Genomic DNA, 22482 nt, shown 5'->3' with positions numbered 1-22482 from the left:
TAGTAAACCTGATCTCTTTGAAACTGTTGACTGAGGTTTAATCTTGTGCTTCAAACTCAGTTTTTAACTCCTAATGTGTTTTTGTAGAGCCACCAACTTTCTCAAAGAGGGTTGAGAGTGCTACAGCAGTGTTGGGAAATACAGTGAAACTACAGGGAACCATTAAGGGCTCAGCTCCCATCACTGTTAAATGGATGAAAGACTCTGAAATACTGAGAGATGACGATCCAAACATCAAGATGGTATTTGAGAACAATGTTGCTAGCTTGTCTATAACAACAGTGGCCATCAGCCATGGCGGCAAGTATTCGTGCCAAGCTGAGAATGAGGCTGGCCAACAAAAATGCGAAGCTACTTTGACTGTGCAAGGTCAGATGATATCCTTGATGCAGAGATTCTTGTACAGATTTAGCTGATTTAGTTCCTATGTCGAGTTCTATGGGTTTTTGTGTCTAAACTCTTATATATCATATATCTTAATAACTAATGGGTCTGTCTTATCTCAGAACCTGCCAGAATTGTAGAACCTGCGGAATCCATTAGTGTGACTGCAGGGGATTCAGCCACAGTGGAGTGCACAATTTCTGGAAGCCCAGACCTCAAAGTGAAGTGGTTTAAAGACGGGAAGGAGATGATCAGTGGCCGTAAATATAAGATGACTCTGAAGGACAATACTGCCACCATGAAGATTCTTACGGCAGAAAGAGGAGACACTTCAGAGTACAAGATGGAGGTGTCGAATAAAGTTGGGAAAGACCAATGCACATGCTCAGTCACTGTCTTAGGTTGGCTTCTATTTTCTGCATCTTTAACATTTGATAATGCTCTTGCTGTTAGGGTAAAAATAATGAAAATATAGTTACTTAGTTACTAACAACTTCATACGTCCAAAATCTATAGTTGCTGATTATGTTTATAACTACAAGGAAACAAACTTCAACACACTGATTTCTCACATTTTGGGACTTACATTAAGCTAAGGTCTTATAATTGAAATGCTGCAATTGACTTAATTGTAAGTAAAGACAGTGTGCTAAGTGTTATTTGCTTTTGGATTTCAGAAACAGTATGAAACTGTGTTAATACATTAGATGTTTTTTCTTCAACAACCAGATCGGATAATGCCTCCAACTTTCACCAAGTCGTTGAAAAGAGTTGATGGTAACATTGATAATGACATCTCCATGGAATGTAAGGTGTCTGGGTCCCAACCCATGACTATAGCTTGGTTCAAAGACGACCAGGAGATCATGTCTGGATCCAAATTCCAGCCTGAATTCAAAGATAGCTCTGCTACACTGAGAATTACTCGACTGGAGAAGGCTGACTCTGGAGTGTACAAATGCAGAGCCACCAATTCAGCCGGCTTTAAAGAAACCAGCGGCACGCTCTATGTCAAAGGTTGTGAATGCTTGGCTTACATTGTGCTTCTATTTGTTGTTTACAATCCTTGAATGATTTATATTAACATGAAATGCAAACTTTGTTGTGTTTATGGCCTCCAGAGCCCCCAGTGTTCACAGTGAAACCAGTCAACCAGGATGTTATACCAGGAACCACTGTTTCCTTCGGAGCAGCCTTTACTGGAACAGCTCCTTTAGCTGTTAAGTGGTTCAGAGAGGAAAAAGAGATTATAACTGGAGGCACATGTTTCATAAAGAAAGATGCCTCTTCAAGCTCTTTGGAGCTTCACTCTGTGAAACCCAGTGACTCTGCTAAATACACGTGCCAAGTATCCAATGATGCTGGGAAGGTGGATTGCACGGCAGTTCTCTTTGTGAAAGGTGAAAATGTCTAGACATTCTTGAGTGACATCAATTTTCAACATTAATCTCTTTTCATACTAACGTAAAGTCTTCTGACTGATAATGAATGTTAACCTCTTCTCTCAGAACCTCCTGTGTTTGTGAGGAAGCTTGAGGCGACCAAGCTCGTCACCAGCGGCGATTCCGCCAGGCTGGAGTGCAAAGTGACGGGCAGCCCCGTCATCAGTTTTAAGTGGTTCAAGGATGAGATGGAGATCAGCTCCAGTCCTAAATACACAATGGCCTTGACTGACTTAGTGGCATCTCTGGAAATAGTCAACTGTACAGTAGAGGATAGTGGAGATTATGTCTGTGTGGCATCCAGCGAGGCTGGTAGTGACCGCTGTAGCAGTACAGTTACAGTCAAAGGTTGGTTTAGTTTATGTTTACAAATGCTTCTCCTTGCACTGAAATATTACCTTCATCAGGCATCATCATATGTCCAAGTTGTGTAGTGCGCTAACACGTCCATTGTTTTCTTCTAGAGCCACCATTGTTTGTGCGTAGCTTGGAGCCCAAAGATGTGGTGAAAGGTTCTGAGATGATGCTGGAGGGCCAAGTCTCTGGTTCCACCCCTTTCTCTGTGTCATTTTATAAAAACACAAAGCTGATTAGGAATGACAAGAGACACAGGATCACTGTGAAAGATGACCTGATAGCCCTGCAGGTGCTGGTAGTAGAGGCAGGAGACGTCGGCGTGTACCAGTGTACTGTTGAGAATGAAGTGGGGAGGGCCTCCTGTGATTGTCAAGTAACACTAAAAGGTTGGTTCGGATGCTATGGGCTTATCTTTAAATCAACTTTTCTGCTGCCATTTCAAAAACCTACATTTTACATCTGCTCCACACCTATATTTGGATAGCCTCGCAAAGCTAGCACACAGTTCCCTCTTTGCTCATTCTGATCTGGCAATGCTCAGTAGGGGTGTGCTTGAGGTGGCTTTATTTCTGGTAGGCTTAAACAGATACACCAGTCAGTTTCTTTTTCTATATCCTGAAATTACAAATTTGTCTCTCTGGGCTTTACATCTGTTCAACACACAGCACAGTGTATCCACATACCCTTGATTCAGATAAGAAGAAATCTTTCAAAAAAAAAACCCTAAACATAAAAAAGGGACAAAGGTCCATCTTCTGTGACAGATTGACTTGCAATATATGTTGTATATATGGTGTAGACAGCAGTACCTTCCCTACACCTGATTGGATAAATATGCTCAATCTCTGGGTGGTCATTGGGTTTTGCTTCTGAAGAAAAAAACAGGGTGTCTGCTCCAGAAATATTGGTATATTCTCTGAAACTCCAACAAAATCAGTTTCTTGATAATTCTGAAGATAGAAATACACCTCCTGAGTCAGGTCCCATTTTATGTAGAGTATACACTGCCTAATTTAAATTGCTCCCTTGGATCAGGAGTTTGGAGACATAGCTGTTCACCATCTCACCAAAGCTATCTGATCTCGAAAATGTGTCAGGCTCAGCTGTTCCGCAGTAGATGGTTTCCAGGCATAAATCTCATAGCAAAGACTGAGCTTGCAGGATGAAGTCTGACTTTGCGAGGCTAAAGTTTAGTTAAGACTCCAATAATGTTCATATAAGATTTTTCCTTGTAGAACCACCATCATTTGTGCGAAAGCTGGAGAACCTCAGTTCCTTGATGGGCAGCGAGGTTTCTTTGCAGTGCACTCTGAAGGGCTCAGAGCCCATGACTGTGTCCTGGATGAAAGACAACCACGAGCTGAAAGAGGCTGAACACATTCAGATCACATATGAGAATAAGACTGCTCTGCTGCTCATCACCAACTTACAGGGCAAACATGGTGGCAAATACTCTTGCCAGGCGCAGAATCAGGCCGGGAGCCAGACATGCTCTGCTGTGTTGACAGTCAAAGGTTGGTTAAGATACTTGAGAACTCTGTTTGTACTCTAATTTGAATCTTTCCAATGGTGTGTTTAGGCAATCCTTATCAACTTGTGAAGTTACACATTCATAAATTAGCAGTTTCCTTCAAATGGCCAACAAAGTGTTAAATCCCATAAACTGAGAGAAGTCCCAGAGTTTATGAGTTCCCAGATTTTACATTACATTTATGAATTGACATTTCACTTGAAGACTTGATTGACTGCTGTCAAACAGCTGTCACAGCTATCTTAATGTGTGCCTCCTGTATATTCATGCTTCAAGGAATTGGTTCCCTTTTTTCATTGGTAATGGATTTACCATTGACCCATGACCACCTCAACACAAACACATGGGAAATAACTGTTTTTCACATGATCATTTTTTGACCATACAAGTTGATAAAGACCAAATGCATCTGTAGAATCTTTAGTCTGTTATTGACTTCAGTTCTTGGTGCATCATTGTGTTGTAGTACATCAGGTTTGAGATTCTTTGCTGACTGTTTTCTTTGATGTCTCAGAGCCAGCTAAGGTCACAGAGGAGGCCAAGTCTATCAGTGTGACTCAGGGGGATCCGGCCACACTGGAGGCCAGATTCTCAGGCACAAAACCGCTGAAGGCCAGGTGGCTAAAGGCTGGCAAGGAGCTGACCTCAGGCCAGAGATATAAAGTACATGGCACAGACATCAGCTCTGTGCTCAAGATTATTAAAACTGAGAAAAGTGACGGTGGTGAATACACCTTTGAGGTTTTAAATGATGTTGGCCAAAGTTCTTGTGAGGCCACACTCACCATTCTTGGTCAGTTCTTAATGTATACCCTTGAACTTAAAATTAGTTTTGTTTAATTACAATTTACTTTGAACATTGCATCTTACCTTTTCCCCCCCCTCTATCTTTATTAGATCAAATAATTCCACCGTCTTTTACAAGAAAACTGAAGCAGACAGAAGGTATCAAAGGATCGTTTGCTCATCTGGAGTGTCTTGTATCGGGCTCCCTGCCGATAACCATACAATGGTACAAAGATGAGAAAGAGATCCAGACTGATGAAAAACACAAATGCACATTCTTTGAGAATGTTGCTTTTCTGGAAATCTCTAATCTTGACAGTAAAGATAGCGGCAGCTACACCTGCATTGCTAAAAACAAAGCGGGAACTGTCCAGTGCTCTGGGATCTTGTTTGTCAAAGGTTTGAACACAGTTCTCTTTTGTAGTATTTATCAGTAGGTGGATGTCTCTAATCAAAGTATAGCCACACAAGTAAAAGGATTTGTGCCATATGTGCAGCTTTCACAAGCATTAATTCGTTTTTCTCTTCCAGAACCACCATGCATTCTTGAAAAGCCTGAATCGGTGAATGTTTTGCCTGGCTCAAAGGTCCAGTTTAACGTACTGGTCTCTGGCACACCGCCACTGACCACCAAGTGGTTTAAAAACAAGAAAGAGATTTTATCGAGTGCAGACTGCTCTGTGATCAAAGACAACACCTCAAGCTCACTGGAGCTTTTCTTTGCCAAAACCTCAGATTCTGGAGATTATGTCTGTGAAATACAGAATGATGTCGGCTCCACTTCATGCCAGGCAACACTCTTTGTCAAAGGTTATAATTCTTAATGTGGAACTGAGTAAATAAATATGTTTCCATCCATCTGGTCTTATAGACATTTGAATTCAGAATTTGAATTTGTTTCTGTCCTTTGACTTCACGCTCACCCTCCACTTTCTGATAACTTTCTGATAATTATTCATTTCAAACCTAGTAGTGTTTTGTGTACCTTCTTGACAAAAAGTTAGCAAAAAAATAATATAATAGCTTGAGAAGCAGCAGTGAAATGTTATGATGTTGCCACGGCTTTCTTTTGATTATGATTGCTGTTTAGCTTCCTCAGAATATTCGCAAAGCAGCTGATTGAAACACACTGATTTCCTTAAAATCTGAACAACATTTGGATGGAAACATACACATTGTCAAAGAGAGAGATCAAAGTTTTCCTCTCGTCATCTGTCTGATGGCTACATCAATATTTTTATTTTGTTTCTCAGAGCCTCCTAAGTTCACACGGACCCCGGCCCGTGTGTCCGTGGTCCGTCCCGGACAGAGTAAAGTATTTGAGTGCCAGGTGACCGGCACACCTGAGATAGACATCTACTGGTTCAGGGAGGGCTCTGAGATCAGCCCTAGCGATCGGTACAAGACAGCCTTTGTTAACTCTATGGCCACTCTGGAAGTCTGTGGGGCTGATATCAAAGACAGTGGGCTTTACTACTGCGAGGCTCGCAATGAGGCTGGCAGTGAGAGCTGCAGCATGGAGCTCAAGGTCAAAGGTTAGTTGTGTTAGAAGACATGATGCTTGTTGTGCAGGAGGTTTAAGAAGAAGAGATTGGAGGCAGTGGTTTCCCAAAAACTGAAGTGGCCTCTGGGTTTGTTTGTTTTTTTGCTTGAAAGAATTGGCATTGATTTTAGTTGATTTTGATTGATTTCAGAGTTTTAATGTTAGGTTCCTAAAATTAAAAGATTATTTAAAATTGCGAATCACCATTTTAAAAAACATCAACTTCCATTGACTAGCTGGCCTAACAGATTGCTTAATGGATCTTACAGAGTTCAAATTCTGTCTCAAATCTGCAAGAAACATTTTTTATGGGAAACTTTGCTTCCAAATGTACAGGAAATGCTGATAGAGCCCGTGTCATAAAATGTTTAGAACAGAATTAACTCTTGAGAAAAGGGTACAGTACATGACAGATTGTTTTCTCTCATCTCAGAACCGCCATCATTTATTAGAGAGCTGGCTCCAGCGGATGTTGTGAAGGGCTCCAGTGCCTGTTTTGAGTGTCAGGTGGCTGGGACTGGTCCATTTGAGATAACATGGCACAAAGATGTAAAGGAGATCAAACCCAGTGCTAAACATGGCTTCTCCCAAATGAATGGCACTGTTGGTCTAGAGGTGCACAAATGTGATGCTTTAGATGTCGGTGAATACCAGTGTACTGTTGATAACGAAGTGGGAAGCTGTACTTGTAAGACTACGCTAAACCTCAAAGGTTGGTCTAATCAGAATTACAAATCCAGATTTGTATCTTTTGAGGTAATAACTGCCTGTTTACTTTAACATTTCATTGGTTTTCTCTAATAGAACCACCAACATTTACCAAGAGGATTGAGAACACTGCCACTGTTTTGGGTAAAATGGCAGAGTTTCAGTGTATTGTGGAGGGTTCTCCCACTCTCGCTGTACAATGGCAAAAAGATGAGAACTGGATCATGGAGGATCCAAAGATTGAGAGAACATTTGAGAACAATGTGGCCACGCTCAGGATTCCTGCCTGTGAGGCGACACACAGTGGGAAATACACCTGCCAGGTGGTAAATGAGGCTGGGCAGGATAAGTGCTTTGCCACCCTCACGGTGCAAGGTATAAATGTCTTTAACTAATCATAGCTATTTTTCATGGTCCTAACTTGGTTCAAAACTTTATGATTCTTTTTACTTTGCATCGCAGAGCCTCCTCAGATCACAGAGAAACCTGAGGTGATAAAGGTTACAGTCGGAGATCCAGTCAGTCTGGACTGTAAGGTAACGGGCTCCCCTGAGCTCAAAGTGAAATGGATGAAAGATGGCAGGGAGCTTCAGTCCATCAGACAGCACAAGCTGATCTTTGAGAACAACATCAGCAGCCTAAAGATTCAGTCCGCTCAGAGAGAGGATGAAGGAGAGTATGTCTTTGAGGTGGCAAACCACATCAGTAGCTGCACCTGCAAAGTCAGAGTGATCGTACTAGGTTAGTGTGAAAAACACAATACTCCTGTGGTATATAGTGACATGTTGAACAAAGTCTAATTACTGTCTTATTATTCTTTTGGTAACAGAACAAGTAATTGCCCCAAGCTTCATCAAATCCCTGGTAGACATGCAAGAGATATTGGGTTCCTTTGTTCAGATATGTTGCAAAATATCCGGTTCCCTGCCCATCTCTGTGGAATGGCATAAAGACGGCACCAGAATCTCTAGTGGTGTAAAACACAAACTCATTCAGCAGGACAATTCTGTGTCCGTAGAAATTGAACAGCTAGAGAGATCTGACGCAGGATCCTACTCTTGCAAACTGAGCAACACAGCAGGAAGTTGTGAATGCAGTGGATCCCTCATGGTTAAAGGTCAGACAGTGCTCTTCAACATGATCGGTCATGTAATCCTAAATCAAAGGTGAGTACCTCTTTAACCTGGTCCATCTTGTTCTCTTCAGAACCTCCCAGCTTTGTGACGCTGCCTGAGGCCCAGGTGGCTCTACCCAATGCCACTGTACGTTTCAAAGGCACATTTAAGGGAACACCTTCCTTCACAGTCAAATGGTTCAAGGACGACACAGAGCTCATGACTGGGCCGACTTGTTTCACCGGGCTGGATGGGCTTTCTTGCTTCTTAGAGCTCTATTCAGTGGGTATCACCCAGAGTGGAGTTTACTCTTGCCAAGTCAGCAACGATGCTGGTTCTGTACGCTGTAGTGCAGACTTGACGGTCAAAGGTTGGATTTACATCTTTTGAATCAACTCTTGTGTGGCTGTATTCATCTCACATCTGTATCGCTGGCTAAAACTAGTGATTCTATTACATTTTCTCGGCTTCGCAGCACTTTCATTGTTGTTATGTGGAGCTTTTTCACTGCTGGGGCTTCTCATCAAGAACAGTTTGTTGGCTTTGTTTTGCACCTGCATATTCCACAGCCATCCTGCCTCTTCTGCTAACCCATCATTGTCAGCTCATCTCCTCAGCTTATCTGACCTGCTCACCTCCTGCCTGTTGTAACAATCTATTTTAAGTGCCCCCACTTGCTTCCAGCAGCTAACATGTCTGTATTTTGGCTTTCCAGAACCACCTGAGTTTGTGCTGAAACTCCCTGCCACTAAGTTTGTGAAGCGGGGAGAGTCACTCCGCCTGGAGTGCAAAGTAAATGGCACTGCCCCTCTGAAAGTGACCTGGTACAAACACGACACCAAGGTTACGGATGGGGGCAACTACAGGACATCATTTGTTGACTCAGTAGCAGTCCTGGAACTGCTCTCCGCCAGCTTTGATGATGATGGAGTTTACACCTGTGAAGCTCAGAATGATGCTGGCAGTGTCAGCTGCAGCACCACACTTTCCATTAAAGGTCAGCCTCTCACTGACTTCCTAATCATCATTTATTATTCATGGTCTGACTTTCTGATGCACTGGCTGTTCAGTGTGTTGTTGAGGTTTTAGTCAAAGTTTGTTGTATTGCTTAAAGCTGAAATACGTAACATTTTCAAGTCTCAGATATCCATCCAGTATGGTGGAGTATCGTCAAATGCTCAGATCGCCGCCTTTACCTTGTTTCAGGACTCTTTCCTTTTTTCCGGGTATGTGCCTGTTTTTGGCAATTCAATTAAAAAAACCTCTGGAAGCTTTTCAGTTTTTTCAATTTCTGACTAAAATAAACTGTTGGCTACACATTCTTCCACAACACCTCCACCATTTTAACTGTAGTTCCAACAAATTTCCACAACTCTGCCATTTTAGCTGTAGTTCCTACAAATTCCACAGGTCCACCCTTTGAGCTGTATTTACATCATCCCTCCACAACAACTTTGCCATCTCAGCTTAATTGTATTTCCAACAAATTTCTACAACAACATTCCCAAGTCTGCCAACTGGCCTTTGGTCCAACATCCTTTCACAAAAACTTTGACATCTTAGTTGTAGTTCCAACCGATTCCACATAAATTCTGCCATCGTAGCTTTACTTTCAACAAATAGCCTTGACGGTAGTTCCAACAACCTTTCACAGCAACTTGTCATCTTAGCTTTAGTTCTAACAAATTCCACAAGTCTGCTTTTTTAGTTGTCGTTCCCTCCGCAACAGCCATCTCAGTTTAACTGTAGTTCCAACAAATTCCCACAACAACTCCTCCATGTTAGCTGTAGTTCCATCGAACATTCACAAGTCCGCCATCTGGACTGTAATTTCATCATCCTTCCACAACAACTCCGCCATCTGAGCTAATATCAGTGCACTTCCACAACTCAGCCATCGTAGCTGTAGTTCCACCAGATTTCTACAACAACTGCCATTTTAGCTGAAGCTACAACAACCTTCCACAATAATTTTGCCATGTAAGTTGTATCCATCATGTTAGCTCCATCAAACACTCGCAAGTCCGCCATCTGGACTATATGATGTTTCTTAGCTGTTATTCCATAAACTCTCCTTAGTTATCATGCCATGTTATCTGTAGTTTAAATTTTCATAAAAGTTCTGCCATAAACTTCTGGCTATAGTCGCACAAACATTCACAACTCTGCCATCTTGACTACAGTTCCAACATCCTCACCTTCCGCAAAAAATTCTCCCACCTTAGCTGTGGTTCTAATAAACTTCCTTAACAACTCCGCCATCTTGGCTGTGGGCTTTTTGCCACAACACATGAAATGTTAGGGATTTCAGCTTTAAGCTTTCGTCTTGGATTCTTTTCCCGTGTATGCCTCTTTAACAGTTTCCTGATCTTTTTGTAGACGCCCCATCTTTTGTCAAAGTACCTCAGCCCATTGAAGGGCTGAAGGGAAAGGACGTGAGTCTGTACTGTGAGATGAGCGGTACGGCTCCGTTCCAGATCACTTGGTTCAAAGACAGGAAACCTCTGATGGAGAGCAGGAAGTATAAGATGGTGAGCGAGGGCAGCTCAGCTACACTGCATGTCATTGGAATAGAGCCCTCGGATGCCGGCGAATACGAGTGCAAAGTGTCAAACAGTGTAGGAAGTGACACCTGCCAGACATCAGTTAAACTCAGAGGTCAGTAGAAATTGCGATAGTCTCAAATGAAAATCAAAATTATCAGATTTTCAAATTACTTTGTCACCTTGCTGACTTTCCCTTCTGCGCTGTTTTTCTCCTCTCTTCAGAGCCGCCATCGTTTGTGAAGAAACTGTCAAACATGACAGTTATACTGGGAGAGGAGGTGACCCTTGTGGCCACTGTTAAAGGCTCTGAACCCATTACTGTGTCCTGGGTTCAAGACAAGGATCACATTCTCAGGGACGGTGACAACAGGAAAATCACCTTTGAGAACAACCAGGTCGCTCTTAAAGTCTTTAAGGCTGATGCAACCACGGCAGGCAAATACACCTGCCAACTCAGAAACGATGCTGGGAGTGTGGAGTGTTTCGCTAACTTGACTGTTCTAGGTTTGTAATCATATAATTCTCTCTTTCTCATGCACTTTTTTGTTCGTCCTTCTTTTCCAGGTTTCATTAAAAACATTTTCTGCTCCTTCTCTGTTGATTCCAGAACCTGCTAAGATAGTGGATAAGCCCGATGCTCTGAGTGTGACAGCAGGCGATATTGCCGCCCTGGAGGTCAAAGTGTGTGGAACCCCAGAGCTCACACCTAAATGGTTCAAGGATGGTGTTGAGCTGGCCTCCGGGAGGAAATACAAAATTTCATTTTCTCGGATGATTTCCAGCCTGAATGTGCTCTCTGCGGAGAAAATGGACTCTGGAGAATATACGTTTGAGGTTATGAACGAGGTTGGGAAGGACCTGAGTAAAATTAATCTCACTGTTTTAGGTTAGTGTCTTCTTTGAGTTTGATGACAAGGGCTGGGTATTGTTTTATTGATTTTCAAGTTAGTGCCTATATGAGAACAGTTGTCGATATCATTTTTTTTGATCCCTTCGAGAAATATAATCATGGTTTTCTACAAAACCTTTTTTAAAATCTAACAACAGAAGCGAAAGTGTTGAATGTTGTCTAAACACAAGCAACAAGTCAACAAGCTTACTAATCTGTCAGCTTTCAGTAATTGACAGCTTTTGATTCGTGGATTGGTGCAACACCAAAAGGCTTTGAGATCTCATACCCAGCCCTATTAATGAGTTCATTTACACTTGTATTTGTCCTGGTGCGCTGCTAACTCCTTGTTTCCCTCCCTAACAGATAAGATCATACCTCCAACATTCTCCAGGAAGTTGAAGGATTGCAATACAGTTGTTGGAATAGCTGGAGAAATGGAGTGCAAAGTGTCAGGCTCCCCACCTTTTACCATCTCATGGTACCATGATGGGGAGGAGATACAGAGCGGACCAAATTATGAGATTTCATTCAGCGACAACAGCTGCACGCTCAAAGTGCCCACGCTGAAGCTGTCCGACTCTGGAGTATATAAATGTAAAGCTGTCAACAAGGCAGGATCCAGTGAAACCACGGCCTCCTTGGTTGTAAAAGGTTGGTAACTGCAGACAGAGAGAGACGGCGTGTTTCACCTGCTTCTTATATCAGTTACTTGTTTTATTAACCCTTACAGCCCCAGGCCAGAAATGTTGTTTTCTACTTGCATTTGTTTCAAGTGCAACAACTACAACAACTACTCAGAAATCAAACTATGTCACTGACCTCTCTGACTTCATAGGGGTCAAGGTCAACTCTTCTTTGCTTAGTGAATGTTGGATCTATGTAGGTTTGTGTCAGATTTTTGTGCTTATATTTTAGCCATGGATTTAGATCTCAAGTAACCACACTGATTAAATAAAAGTAAAAGAAATAAATTAAAAATTAGGAATTCAACTCAGATTTTAGTACTTTGTCAGATTTCACCCTGTTTGATTTTGTTTTGAATACTGTCTGTTTACACCCAGAACCTCCATCCTTCGTGGTGCCACCACAGCCAGTGGAGGCCATGCCAGGCTCTAACGTGACTATCTCAGCCATGGTGAAAGGCAGCGCCCCCCTCAAACTGAAGTGGTTCAGAGGAACAAAGGAGATCCTGGCTGGACGGGGCTGTAATTTCTCCCTGAAGGATAACCAAGTTATATTGGAGCTTTTCAATGTAGACAGATCTCATGCTGGAGAGTACACCTGTCAGATCATTAATGATGCAGGAAAGGAAAGCTGCCCAGTTAATCTGGCTGTCAAAGGTCAGTCTGACATGGAACTATATTTTTCCTCTATTATCCCATGATTGAAGTAAATAGTGTTTTTGCACCATTATGTAGATCCACAAACTGTACTTAGTCCTGCAGTGGAGCATCTGGTGATACTGAACTCCTGCACACAAAGTCAGATCCACACAAAACGTGCTATACGTTTACGCCTGCTAAAGGGTGGTGGAAGAAATATTTAGGTACTTAACCCAAGAAAGGTTAGCAATTAAGTAAAATTACAGGAGTGTTACGAGCAAAATCTATTTAAGTATCAAAAAAGTATGTATTTTGCAGCATTTATTGATCCATTACAGTGTAGCTGGTGGAAGAGTAGCTAATTTGAAATATTATATATTCTGTTGGGTAGATTAATCTACAACAATGCATCACATTTCAGGGCTGGGAACCAGGACATTTCATTCGGTCAAGCCTTCATAAAGTCTCTGGTCATAGGCAGACTTTTAAGGTCGAAAAACAATGAGTAAATCCCAGTCAGGGAGTGACCCTTAGGTCTTATGCTGGTCCTCGATCAGTGTTAATCACTGGCCAGTGGTCATTAAAAAGTGTGATGATCACACAGTGTGAGGGAAACAATGACTTGATCGGTACCAACTTAAGATTTGTCTGTTTTTCTTGTGATGATGTCCTCGTAAACTAAACATTGTGTTTGATTGTGTCACTCAGAGCCGGCAGCCTTCTCTAAGAGGCTGAAGGACGTGTCAGTTCAAAAGGGCAAACCATTGATGCTGGAGTGTACGTACACTGGAACTCCTAAAATCACAGTGAACTGGTACAAAGACGGCCAGCAGATCTTTGCTTCTTACAAATACAACATCACCACGACTGAAAGCTCCTGCATCCTTGAGTGTCTCAGCACGGACGACAAGGAGGCCGCAGGAAAATACTCCTGCGAAGTGTCCAACGATGCTGGAAAGGACACGTGTGAGGCAGACGTGTCCATCCTTGGTTAGTCCAACTATTCTTGGCTGACAATCATTGAACTGTTCTGTTTTTATTCCTTTTTTTTCGTAGATTTAAATGAGACGGAATAAAAGGTCAGAGATTTTACTGTTTTTAGACTGAAGACAAACCTTTTTAATGTGTCTGCATGTACTATATAGTTATATCAACTGCTGTCATTAGCCTAGCTTAGCTCAATTACTGGATCTCTATGGGATCGATAGCAGCATCGACACATCTCCAAAGATGATGGTCCGTCTAACTAAAGTACAAGCTGAAATTTATGTATTTCTGAATTTCTGAAGTTTGCTATTAACAGAGAAATGACAGAAACAGAAAACATCTGGCTCACTTCAATACTGATTCTATAATTATCCAATCACTGAAGCTGAAGACGTTAGCCCCATTTTGGACTGGAACAGTCTCAGATACTTCCCACTGAAAAGTGCCCATTTTGCCCAATTCAAAGAAAAGAACAAAAGGAAGTCCTTTCTCCCAAAAAAAAAGTGAAATGATTTACTAAATAATGATTTTATAAATTAAAAGTACAAACAATTAATGTGGCTTTGCCAAAACATGCAGATGGAATGTAAAAAGAGTTTGTAACCTGCTGTAAGAAGAAAGATCTGTGTGGTGGTGTCGGTGACGTCCACAGGCATCTGTTCAGTACCTGCTCTGACCAGCAGATGTCAGGCTTCACATAGTTTGTGTTTTATGACTGCAGAGCCGCCATACTTCGTAGAGTCCCTGGAACCCATGGAGGTGACGTCAGGAGACGCCGTCTGTCTAAAGTGTCAGGTGGCGGGCACACCTGAGATCAAGGTGTCCTGGTTCAAGGCCGACGGCAAAGTCAGGTCCAGCCCCACCTGTAAGTTAGAGTATTCAAAGGGCGCCGCCTGCCTGAAGCTCAGCAAAGCCACCAAGGCAGACATCGGAGAGTACACCTGCAAAGCCGAGAACAGGATAGGCTCCACCTCCTCAACCTGCAGACTCAGTGTGCTAGGTGAACACCTGATTTCCCTCCTCCCCAAACTTCTGCATTTACATCTGTTTCATTTAGATGTTCATTTAATCACTGTTTCGTTATATGCAGAGCCACCACCCAAACACAGATTACTGTTCCACTGTGCCATATTATGAGATTGTTAAGCAGCATGTTACTGTTCTACTGTTTTACATACTGTAAAATAAACTGTAATGTAAAGTATAAAGTAGCATAAAAAGAAAATACTCAAGTAGAGTACAAGTACCTTAAAGTTCTAACCCTAACCCAACGTCTTTACTTTCTCCAGAGGCCAAAACGCCACCGTCCTTCCCCAAGAAAATCACCAGCCTGCAGCAGACGGAGGGTCAGCCGGTCAGGTTCGAGTGCCGCGTCGCCGGCTCGTCGCCCATCGAGGTGTCATGGCTGAAAGACGGCGAGCCTCTGAGGCAGGGAGACGAGTTCTCCATGATGTACGACGACAACACGGCCGTGCTGCAGATCGGGCACGGCGAGATGAGGCACTCCGGGGAGTACACCTGCGTGGCCACCAACAGCGTGGGCTCGGCCTCCTGCAGAGCCAAGCTCACTCTGCAAGGTCTGTACAGACTGATTTTATGACTTTTATGACAGCATGTGCAGGAAGGAAACTGCATGATGTTTTAGGGTAAAAGCAGAATTTCTCAACCTTCTCTGGCATGTGACCCCGTTGCTCAGGTGACCTTCAAGTCACTTCACATCATTTAACTTGAGGCAATGGCAAGGCAGCGTGTCGTCACACATACACGTAACTACAGAAGCAGTGAAGTCGAGGAAAGATAGAAAGGTTGTTGTTGTAGTTTAATTTTATGCCTTGATTGTCATCCAAGAAAATCTGTGCTACAGAACCAACATGATATCTAGAGAATGCAGATACACTCTGCCGTCATGGAGTGATCTGCCAACAAAGTGTGTTCCTTCTGCTCCATTTGAACTAGTTTCTTTAAGAAAATAAGCTGTGGAGCTTATTGGGATCTAATGTATCTATTCATTTACATTTGGAGAACTCGTCTCCCTGCCTCAGAGGCTCGCCGTCTTTCAATATATGATTTAAATGTGGCTCAAACACAACATTAAATTGACCAGTCAGAAGCTGCGATGGCAGCTACTGAGATCTGCTAAGCTAAGCTAGTTATCGTGATCAGATTTAGCTGCTGCCTCGTTGAGTTAAGTGGAGCTGAATTACCAAGATGTCAGTTCATCAAAATGGATATTTATCATTTGCAGATAACAGCTAAGAAAGATTCATGTTTTACCAGCTACCTTTAAAGTGATATAGCTGTCTTGCAGTAAGTGATATTACTAAGACAGTGTAGTTACTGCACAGCCAGAGAGAAGTTAGCTGTTTGATAGTTACTGCACATTTAAAAAGCTGTTTTCAATTTACAATTACAGCTTTCTGTGGCACATTTTCAAGATAAAATCTGTATTGCAGAAGTTGAAGCAGGATGAGACTGAGAGTTCAATCATCAGAGCAAAAGATGAACAACTGTGTTAGGAAATATCTGGTTCTTTGATAAAAAAAAAGTCAAAGCTACAAGAAGCCTGTAGTCAACAAGACAACTACAACTCCCAGGATGCATTTCACTAACAAACATCCGACCACAGAGCTTCATATTCTCACGCTGAAGCTTAAGATTACACCTCTGACTGGGTTCTTCTCTGTGGCGACGGCAACCGAGGCTCATGGGTATTGTAATATTTAGAGCCGAAGTGTAAATAATTCAACGTGGTGGTCAGAACATGAAGCTGTGTGATGGTTAGATCATCCAGAGGGGAGATCAATGCACTGCCAGAGGTTAATACCACCTGGTGACAGCATTAATGATTCTCCTGAACTCATCTGCTTGGGAATTTAACCCACGCTGGGTCCCGACCCTGAGGTTGAGAAACTCGGTTTATAGTGAGAGTGCAGTGAGAGTGCAGTGAGACTGTTGTGATGTGTGTTTTGGTCGGAGATGAGCCTTTAATGATGTTCTGTCAGACAGTGTTCGGCTGTTTGATGTCAAAAACTGAAGAAATATTTCCTTCTAAAGATTTGTTGTTGTTTTATCTTCCTCCCGCTCTTTCACGGACCCTGCAGAACCAAGATACCCTCCGGTCTTTGACAGGAAGTTGTCACCACAGGAGGTGACGGTGGGTGACAGCATTGAGCTGGAGTGTCACATGACCGGCTCTGCCCCCATTAAAGTCACATGGTCCAAAGACCATAAAGATATTCGCACTGGGGGGAATTATAAGATCAGCTGTGTGGATAACACACCCCACCTGACCATTCTGAAGGCAGATAAAGCCGACACGGGGAGATACTTCTGCCATGCCTCTAATGACATGGGGAAGGACTCTTGTTCCTCTGATATCACTGTCAAAGGTATTTTAACCCGGGCCACACTCACGTCACCTTGGCCCTCTCTTCTTAAACACTCAGGCCCCCTTTGAGGGCGTTTCTTTGTGTAAAAAAAAACAAAGTCCCTCTTCTCACCGCAACTTCCTTCTCTTTTGTTCAGAGCGTAAAAACCCTCCGGTGTTCACCAAAAAGCCCTCGGAGAGTATGGAGGACATGGAGGGCAAACTGGTGAAGATCGAGGGCCGAGTCTCCGGCTCTCAGCCCATGTCTGTCAGTTGGTTCAAAGACGACACAGAGATCTACAGCTCCGACAAGTACGACATCAGCTTTAAGAGTAATGTGGCCGTGCTGTGCATTAAGAGCAGCCAGGTGACAGACAGCGGCAGGTACTCGTGCCAGGCCTCCAACGAAGCTGGAAGAACCTCCTGCGACGTCACTGTGGGCATCTCAGGTGGGTTTGACTTTACACCATGTAAACACAATTACACCACAATTTAAAGATGCCACTTTGGATATTTTTTACTGCTTTCGGTTATTTTATATATTCTTCCACAAAATCAGGCTACGTTCAGACATGTGGCAGAAATCTAAATGTTTCTCTCCCCGGGATCCATACGTACATATTAGATAAGGATCTTGTAATTACTACTATTGAAACATAAAATGTCATAATATGTGATAGGGATCTGTTTATGTATTAGAGAAGATCAAATCTAGTCTAATAATTACAAGAATATATCTCATAATGACGAGATCATATCTAAATATGGAATAGTAATTGTAAACATGTAATTGTTTTTTGTAATTATAAGATAAAATATGGATCCTGTAATAATGAAAGAAGCTGTAATTACACCGGAACACTGACACCAGAACAGTCAGCTGAAGTGAATCTGTCTCGTCTCTCCTGCAGAAGCCAAGAAGCCTCCGGTGTTTGACGTCCCTCTCAAACCGGTGACTGTGGACGAAGGCGAGAAGCTGAGTCTCCGGTGTCACGTCTGCGGGTCTCCCCCTCTGAAGATCCAGTGGATGAAGGACAGGAAGGACCTGACGTCCACCGGGAGCACCAGGATTAGCTTCTCCGACGGGACGGCCTGTCTGGAGATCAGCCCGGCCTCCAAACATGACGCCGGAGATTACCTCTGCAAGGCCACCAACGACGCCGGCAGCGAGTTCTGCAAGGCCAAGGTCACCGTCAAAGGTAAAAACTGTGACAACATACCAAACTAGTACTTTTACTATTAACACCAAAACACACGACTGTTTTTAAAGCTCAACTTTTAGTCCCACATTTTGATTCGATTGTCAGTTTCTCCCATTTTCAGTTGTTCTTGATATTAAAGAAATTACTAAATTAATTATTGTTAAAATGTCACTCAGACTAAAATCTAAAATGTGTGATGATGATGATGATGATGATGAAAACGTGAAAAAATGTCAACCTAATCAACTAATAATTCCTAATTAACTGCATCAACTTCCTAATGAAGTGACCCTTCTCCTGCTGTGATGACCTTGTTGTTGTGTTGCAGAGAAACCAGGAGCAGCTCCGGCTCCTGCTGAAGCTCCAGCAGCCGCTCCCACCAAAAAACTGGACAACCTGTTCTTCGTCGAGGAGCCCAAAACTGCACACGCCACTGAGAGTGAGACACACACCATAACACACAACACACAACATGATACACCACATGTACAAAAGACATTTGTATCTGCTATTTAAATAGAAATAAAGGTTATGGTTAAGGTTGTTATTATTAATATTATTGTATAATGGTTAATATTAATATAACAACAAAATGTTGAACGGTTCCTTTAAGGAAACATCACTAATGTGTAAATCGGTTGCTGTCAACTATGTAAACAGGAAGTCAGCATCACAAACATGACAGATTACAGGTTTCCAGCCAGATCTTTATCACTCACACTGCTTTTATTTACAAACCAGGTTCATCATTAAAACATTAGATTCTTTTGTTGGCAGCTAATCGTGTAGATGTTTGTATGAAGAGTAGAAAACAAGTGAATGCAGAAATGACTATTTCTGACACATAGCAGCTTTGCGTCACACTTCTATACTACTGTATCAAAACTTGAGCTTTGAGGGGAACTGAATCTGATTTTGAAAACTCAATTCTGACTTTGTACTTTTGTCCAAACTCCCCACCTGCTGCTCCACAGAGGGCATCGCCACCTTCATCGCCAAAGTGGGTGGCGACCCCATCCCCAGTGTGAAGTGGATGAAGGGGAAGTGGAGGCAGATCACGCACGGGGGCCGGATCTCCATCGAGCAGAAGGGCCAGGAGGCCAAACTGGAAATCAGGGAGGTGACCAAGTCGGACTCGGGTCAGTACAGATGTGTTGCCTCCAACAAGCACGGAGAGATCGAGAGCAGCGCCGACATGCATGTGGACGAAAAGAAAGAGGCGGCGCTGCTCGAGGGAGACCTGCGAGCCAAACTGAAGAAGTGAGTTCATCTGAGAATGAGTTTCAGACATCTATTGAAATACTCTTCAATCCATTTTTAATCTGTAAGCTCCGCTGGACTCTTCGCTGTCTCTGTCAAACGTTGGCTCCTTTGTCTTGTTCTTAGGACGCCATCGAAGCAGAAGAGTCCACAGGAGGAGAAGGACATCGACATTGTTGAGCTGTTGAGGAACGTGGACCCCAAAGAGTACGAGAAATATGCCCGCATGTACGGCATCACAGACTACCGAGGCCTGCTGCAGGCCATCGAGCAGCTGAAGAAGGAGAAAGCTGAAGAAAGTGGAAGACCGGTAACGCTCTGCACAGTCAGCTCGTCTGATGCGTTTGAGTGTGTAGACGTCGTGCTGAATAATGTTGTTGTTGACAGGAACTTGAACGTGGAGACAGAGAGTCTGATGAGGACATGGCCCGACTGGTGGCTGACCTGCAGAAGAGGATGGAGCGGACAGAGGTCAGGACACGTTTACTGCTGGAAACACCAAAACGCTTCAAACCACAATCCAAACTCCATCTTTTTATCAGACTGATGACAAACTGTAAACTGATCTCAAGCCAGTCAGACACAGCGGGTCGTCAGAGTTTCATGAAATGAACCAACATTTGATTTGTTAAGACTTCGGGTGAACAATCGGCCTCAACCTTTTAGGAGCAGTTTGACAAAAAACTCAAGGTCCACTTACTAGCTTAACTTCTAGAGCCGTGTGAAGTTCCCCACATGTAGTCTGTTCAGTTGTTAAAACAGTATGACACTTTGTTGATGAAGGCAGTGAGTCCACTCAGTGATGTGGTGTTCACAACTTCAAAAGTGTAATTTTCTAACAGCAAGTGAAAAATCTTGAAGCTCCTAACAGTCAGGTAAAAATGCAGAAAACACAAATTTGTTAACCATAAAAAAGAACAACTGTCTTAACAGTGTTTTTGTTTAGTTTAGTATTGCCCCTTAAAAGCTGAGCATGTTCTCGACCTCTTACATTGAGAGTACAAACTCTCTAAGGTGTATTTAAAGGCAGTATTAAGGCTAATTGTGGTTTTAGTCTATATTTTAATAAATATCTTAATAAAGGCCATTGGTTCCTTCTGAAATCTTTAAAAGACCTCACAAACAGGGGAAAATAGTGCATGTGTTGAGGACTATTTTCAGCGGCGGATGAATCCACATGTGGTGCTCTAGTGAGTATTTGGGGCAGCAGGACGGTGTGTGTGTTCATGGTGATGAAGGAAACAACAGTGTGTCTCACTGATGTGTTTTAATAAGAAGAAGACGAAGAAGAAGATATATCAGGCTGTGATACAAATATTTGTTAGTATAAACATTCACTGCTGCTGTGGGTCTGAACACAGACTTGTTGAGATTTGTGTCCTGCTAAAGAAATATGGACACAGATTAGTCAGTGTGGGGACAATTTAGCAAGTGTTCACTTGTTTGTTTTTAAACCAAATGCACAAACTCAGGAAGCAGTCAGCCTTGTTGTTTCCCTTTGCACACAGCTCTGACAGGTCACTTGGTAAATTTTACATTTGGAGTTTGCACCTTAAAAAGCTTTTTTCTGATTCATTCCATTCCAAACAATGCATACGGTATATAAGATATTATTAAAGTTTGCTGCACTTAGCGAGAGTCAAGGTTTCACATCGATATTTAACCAAACCACCAGAGATAATTGATCTGTTTCTGGAGACTTTAGAGTGTTAATTCTCTTGTCACTCCTGCAGCCTGTCACCGTGGTGAAGGACATCTCCGATCAGTCCGTCTTCACCAACAAGGAGGCAGTGTTCGAGTGCGAGATCAAGATCAACTACCCAGAGATCACCCTGTCCTGGTACAAGGGCACCCAGAAACTGGACACCAACGACAAGTACGACATCAGCATCAGTGGCGACCGCCACCTGCTCAGGATCAAGAAGTGCCAGTCGTCCGACCAGGGCAACTACCGCGTGGTCTGCGGTCCGCATATCTCCAGCGCCAAGCTCAGCGTCATGGGTCAGTACTGATACTGTACATCTGCAGCTGTACAACATCTGTCACATCATATCATTTATATACCATCATTACTCTGGGAAAACAACCAGACTTTCAAGGATTTAACTAAAACAGTTGATAAATGGCACTTGGTAATTTGCGAAACCCCTCTCAAGAACAGCAATTGTCCAGTCACAGCTTAGCAACAGTAACTAATCACAGAGGTGTGTCAGATTTTGAATTTCTGCACATGTTGAAGTGATGAACGTGGAGGAGAGAAACTCTGTATGCAAAGAATTTGGAGGACCAACTCTTTTTTTTTTAGTCTAGAGCAAAAGTTTAAGGAATGGGTTAAACTGTGTTTTTCTGCTCTAATGTAAGCTGCCAACGTTAGCAAGTGTGGCGAAGTAGCTTACTACCTACAGTACCTATTAAATCTTGGAACTTTAAGCACATCTAAGCATCAATAAAATAATTTTTAGTGCTTGTAAGCATCTTCCTTTGTGTGTTCTGTCTTTCAGAAGCGGAGGTTGAGAAGCATCTGCAGGACACATCGGGTAAGGAAGGCCAGTCATGTACTCTGTCTTGTCAGTTGTCCATCCCTAACGTAGAGGCTCAGTGGTTTAAAAACGACAAGCAGTTAGAGATGAAGGGCAGGTACACATCCGAGGTGAAACACAAGGTTCAGAAACTTCTGATCAGAGACCTGAAGCCTGAAGACCAGGGCAGATACACCTGCAGGTACCAGCACCTGGAGTCCTCGGCCGACCTCTGGGTAGAAGGTTTGTACCTGGAAACAATCCTGAAACCTTCTAGACGTGGTGGATGCCCGTTTACTAACCTCTTTCGACTCCCCCCATCAAACTTTGAGACTAATGTTGGAGATTTGGATTTTACCCTCTTTTTTTTCTCTTTCTTCTGGGATTTGTCTTCCTCTGTCTTAACATTCTTCACGCCTCTCCTATCCTGGATTATCTTGCAAAAACATCCGCCATCATCTCATTCGTTGTCTTCTTACGTCTCGACTCAAATCCATCCTCCCCCCAACAGCCTGTCATTA

General features: G+C 42.9%; 1 protein-coding gene across 1 annotated transcript in view; it reads left to right on the top strand.

Annotated features, from left to right (window-relative positions):
- The window catches only part of ttn.2 (titin, tandem duplicate 2), a 211554-nt gene that overhangs the window by 51531 nt on the left and 137541 nt on the right, over window positions 1-22482 (top strand). The window contains exons 48-81 of the mRNA XM_070914051.1: window positions 88-369; window positions 507-785; window positions 1114-1401; window positions 1506-1784; window positions 1893-2174; window positions 2291-2569; window positions 3419-3697; window positions 4229-4507; window positions 4612-4899; window positions 5032-5310; window positions 5754-6035; window positions 6477-6755; window positions 6848-7126; window positions 7214-7492; window positions 7581-7868; window positions 7958-8236; window positions 8582-8863; window positions 10246-10524; window positions 10635-10916; window positions 11020-11298; window positions 11668-11955; window positions 12366-12644; window positions 13335-13616; window positions 14335-14613; window positions 14903-15190; window positions 16715-17002; window positions 17139-17429; window positions 17892-18179; window positions 18511-18621; window positions 19157-19442; window positions 19569-19752; window positions 19830-19913; window positions 21176-21443; window positions 21944-22204. Of these exons, the coding sequence (XP_070770152.1) occupies window positions 88-369; window positions 507-785; window positions 1114-1401; window positions 1506-1784; window positions 1893-2174; window positions 2291-2569; window positions 3419-3697; window positions 4229-4507; window positions 4612-4899; window positions 5032-5310; window positions 5754-6035; window positions 6477-6755; window positions 6848-7126; window positions 7214-7492; window positions 7581-7868; window positions 7958-8236; window positions 8582-8863; window positions 10246-10524; window positions 10635-10916; window positions 11020-11298; window positions 11668-11955; window positions 12366-12644; window positions 13335-13616; window positions 14335-14613; window positions 14903-15190; window positions 16715-17002; window positions 17139-17429; window positions 17892-18179; window positions 18511-18621; window positions 19157-19442; window positions 19569-19752; window positions 19830-19913; window positions 21176-21443; window positions 21944-22204 (9099 nt within the window). The remainder of the gene's footprint in view (window positions 1-87; window positions 370-506; window positions 786-1113; window positions 1402-1505; window positions 1785-1892; window positions 2175-2290; window positions 2570-3418; window positions 3698-4228; window positions 4508-4611; window positions 4900-5031; window positions 5311-5753; window positions 6036-6476; window positions 6756-6847; window positions 7127-7213; window positions 7493-7580; window positions 7869-7957; window positions 8237-8581; window positions 8864-10245; window positions 10525-10634; window positions 10917-11019; window positions 11299-11667; window positions 11956-12365; window positions 12645-13334; window positions 13617-14334; window positions 14614-14902; window positions 15191-16714; window positions 17003-17138; window positions 17430-17891; window positions 18180-18510; window positions 18622-19156; window positions 19443-19568; window positions 19753-19829; window positions 19914-21175; window positions 21444-21943; window positions 22205-22482) is intronic.

Source organism: Enoplosus armatus, chromosome 11 (genome assembly GCF_043641665.1).
Source record: "Enoplosus armatus isolate fEnoArm2 chromosome 11, fEnoArm2.hap1, whole genome shotgun sequence".
NCBI lineage: Eukaryota > Metazoa > Chordata > Actinopteri > Centrarchiformes > Enoplosidae > Enoplosus > Enoplosus armatus.
This window is presented reverse-complemented; position numbering and strand designations above follow the sequence as displayed.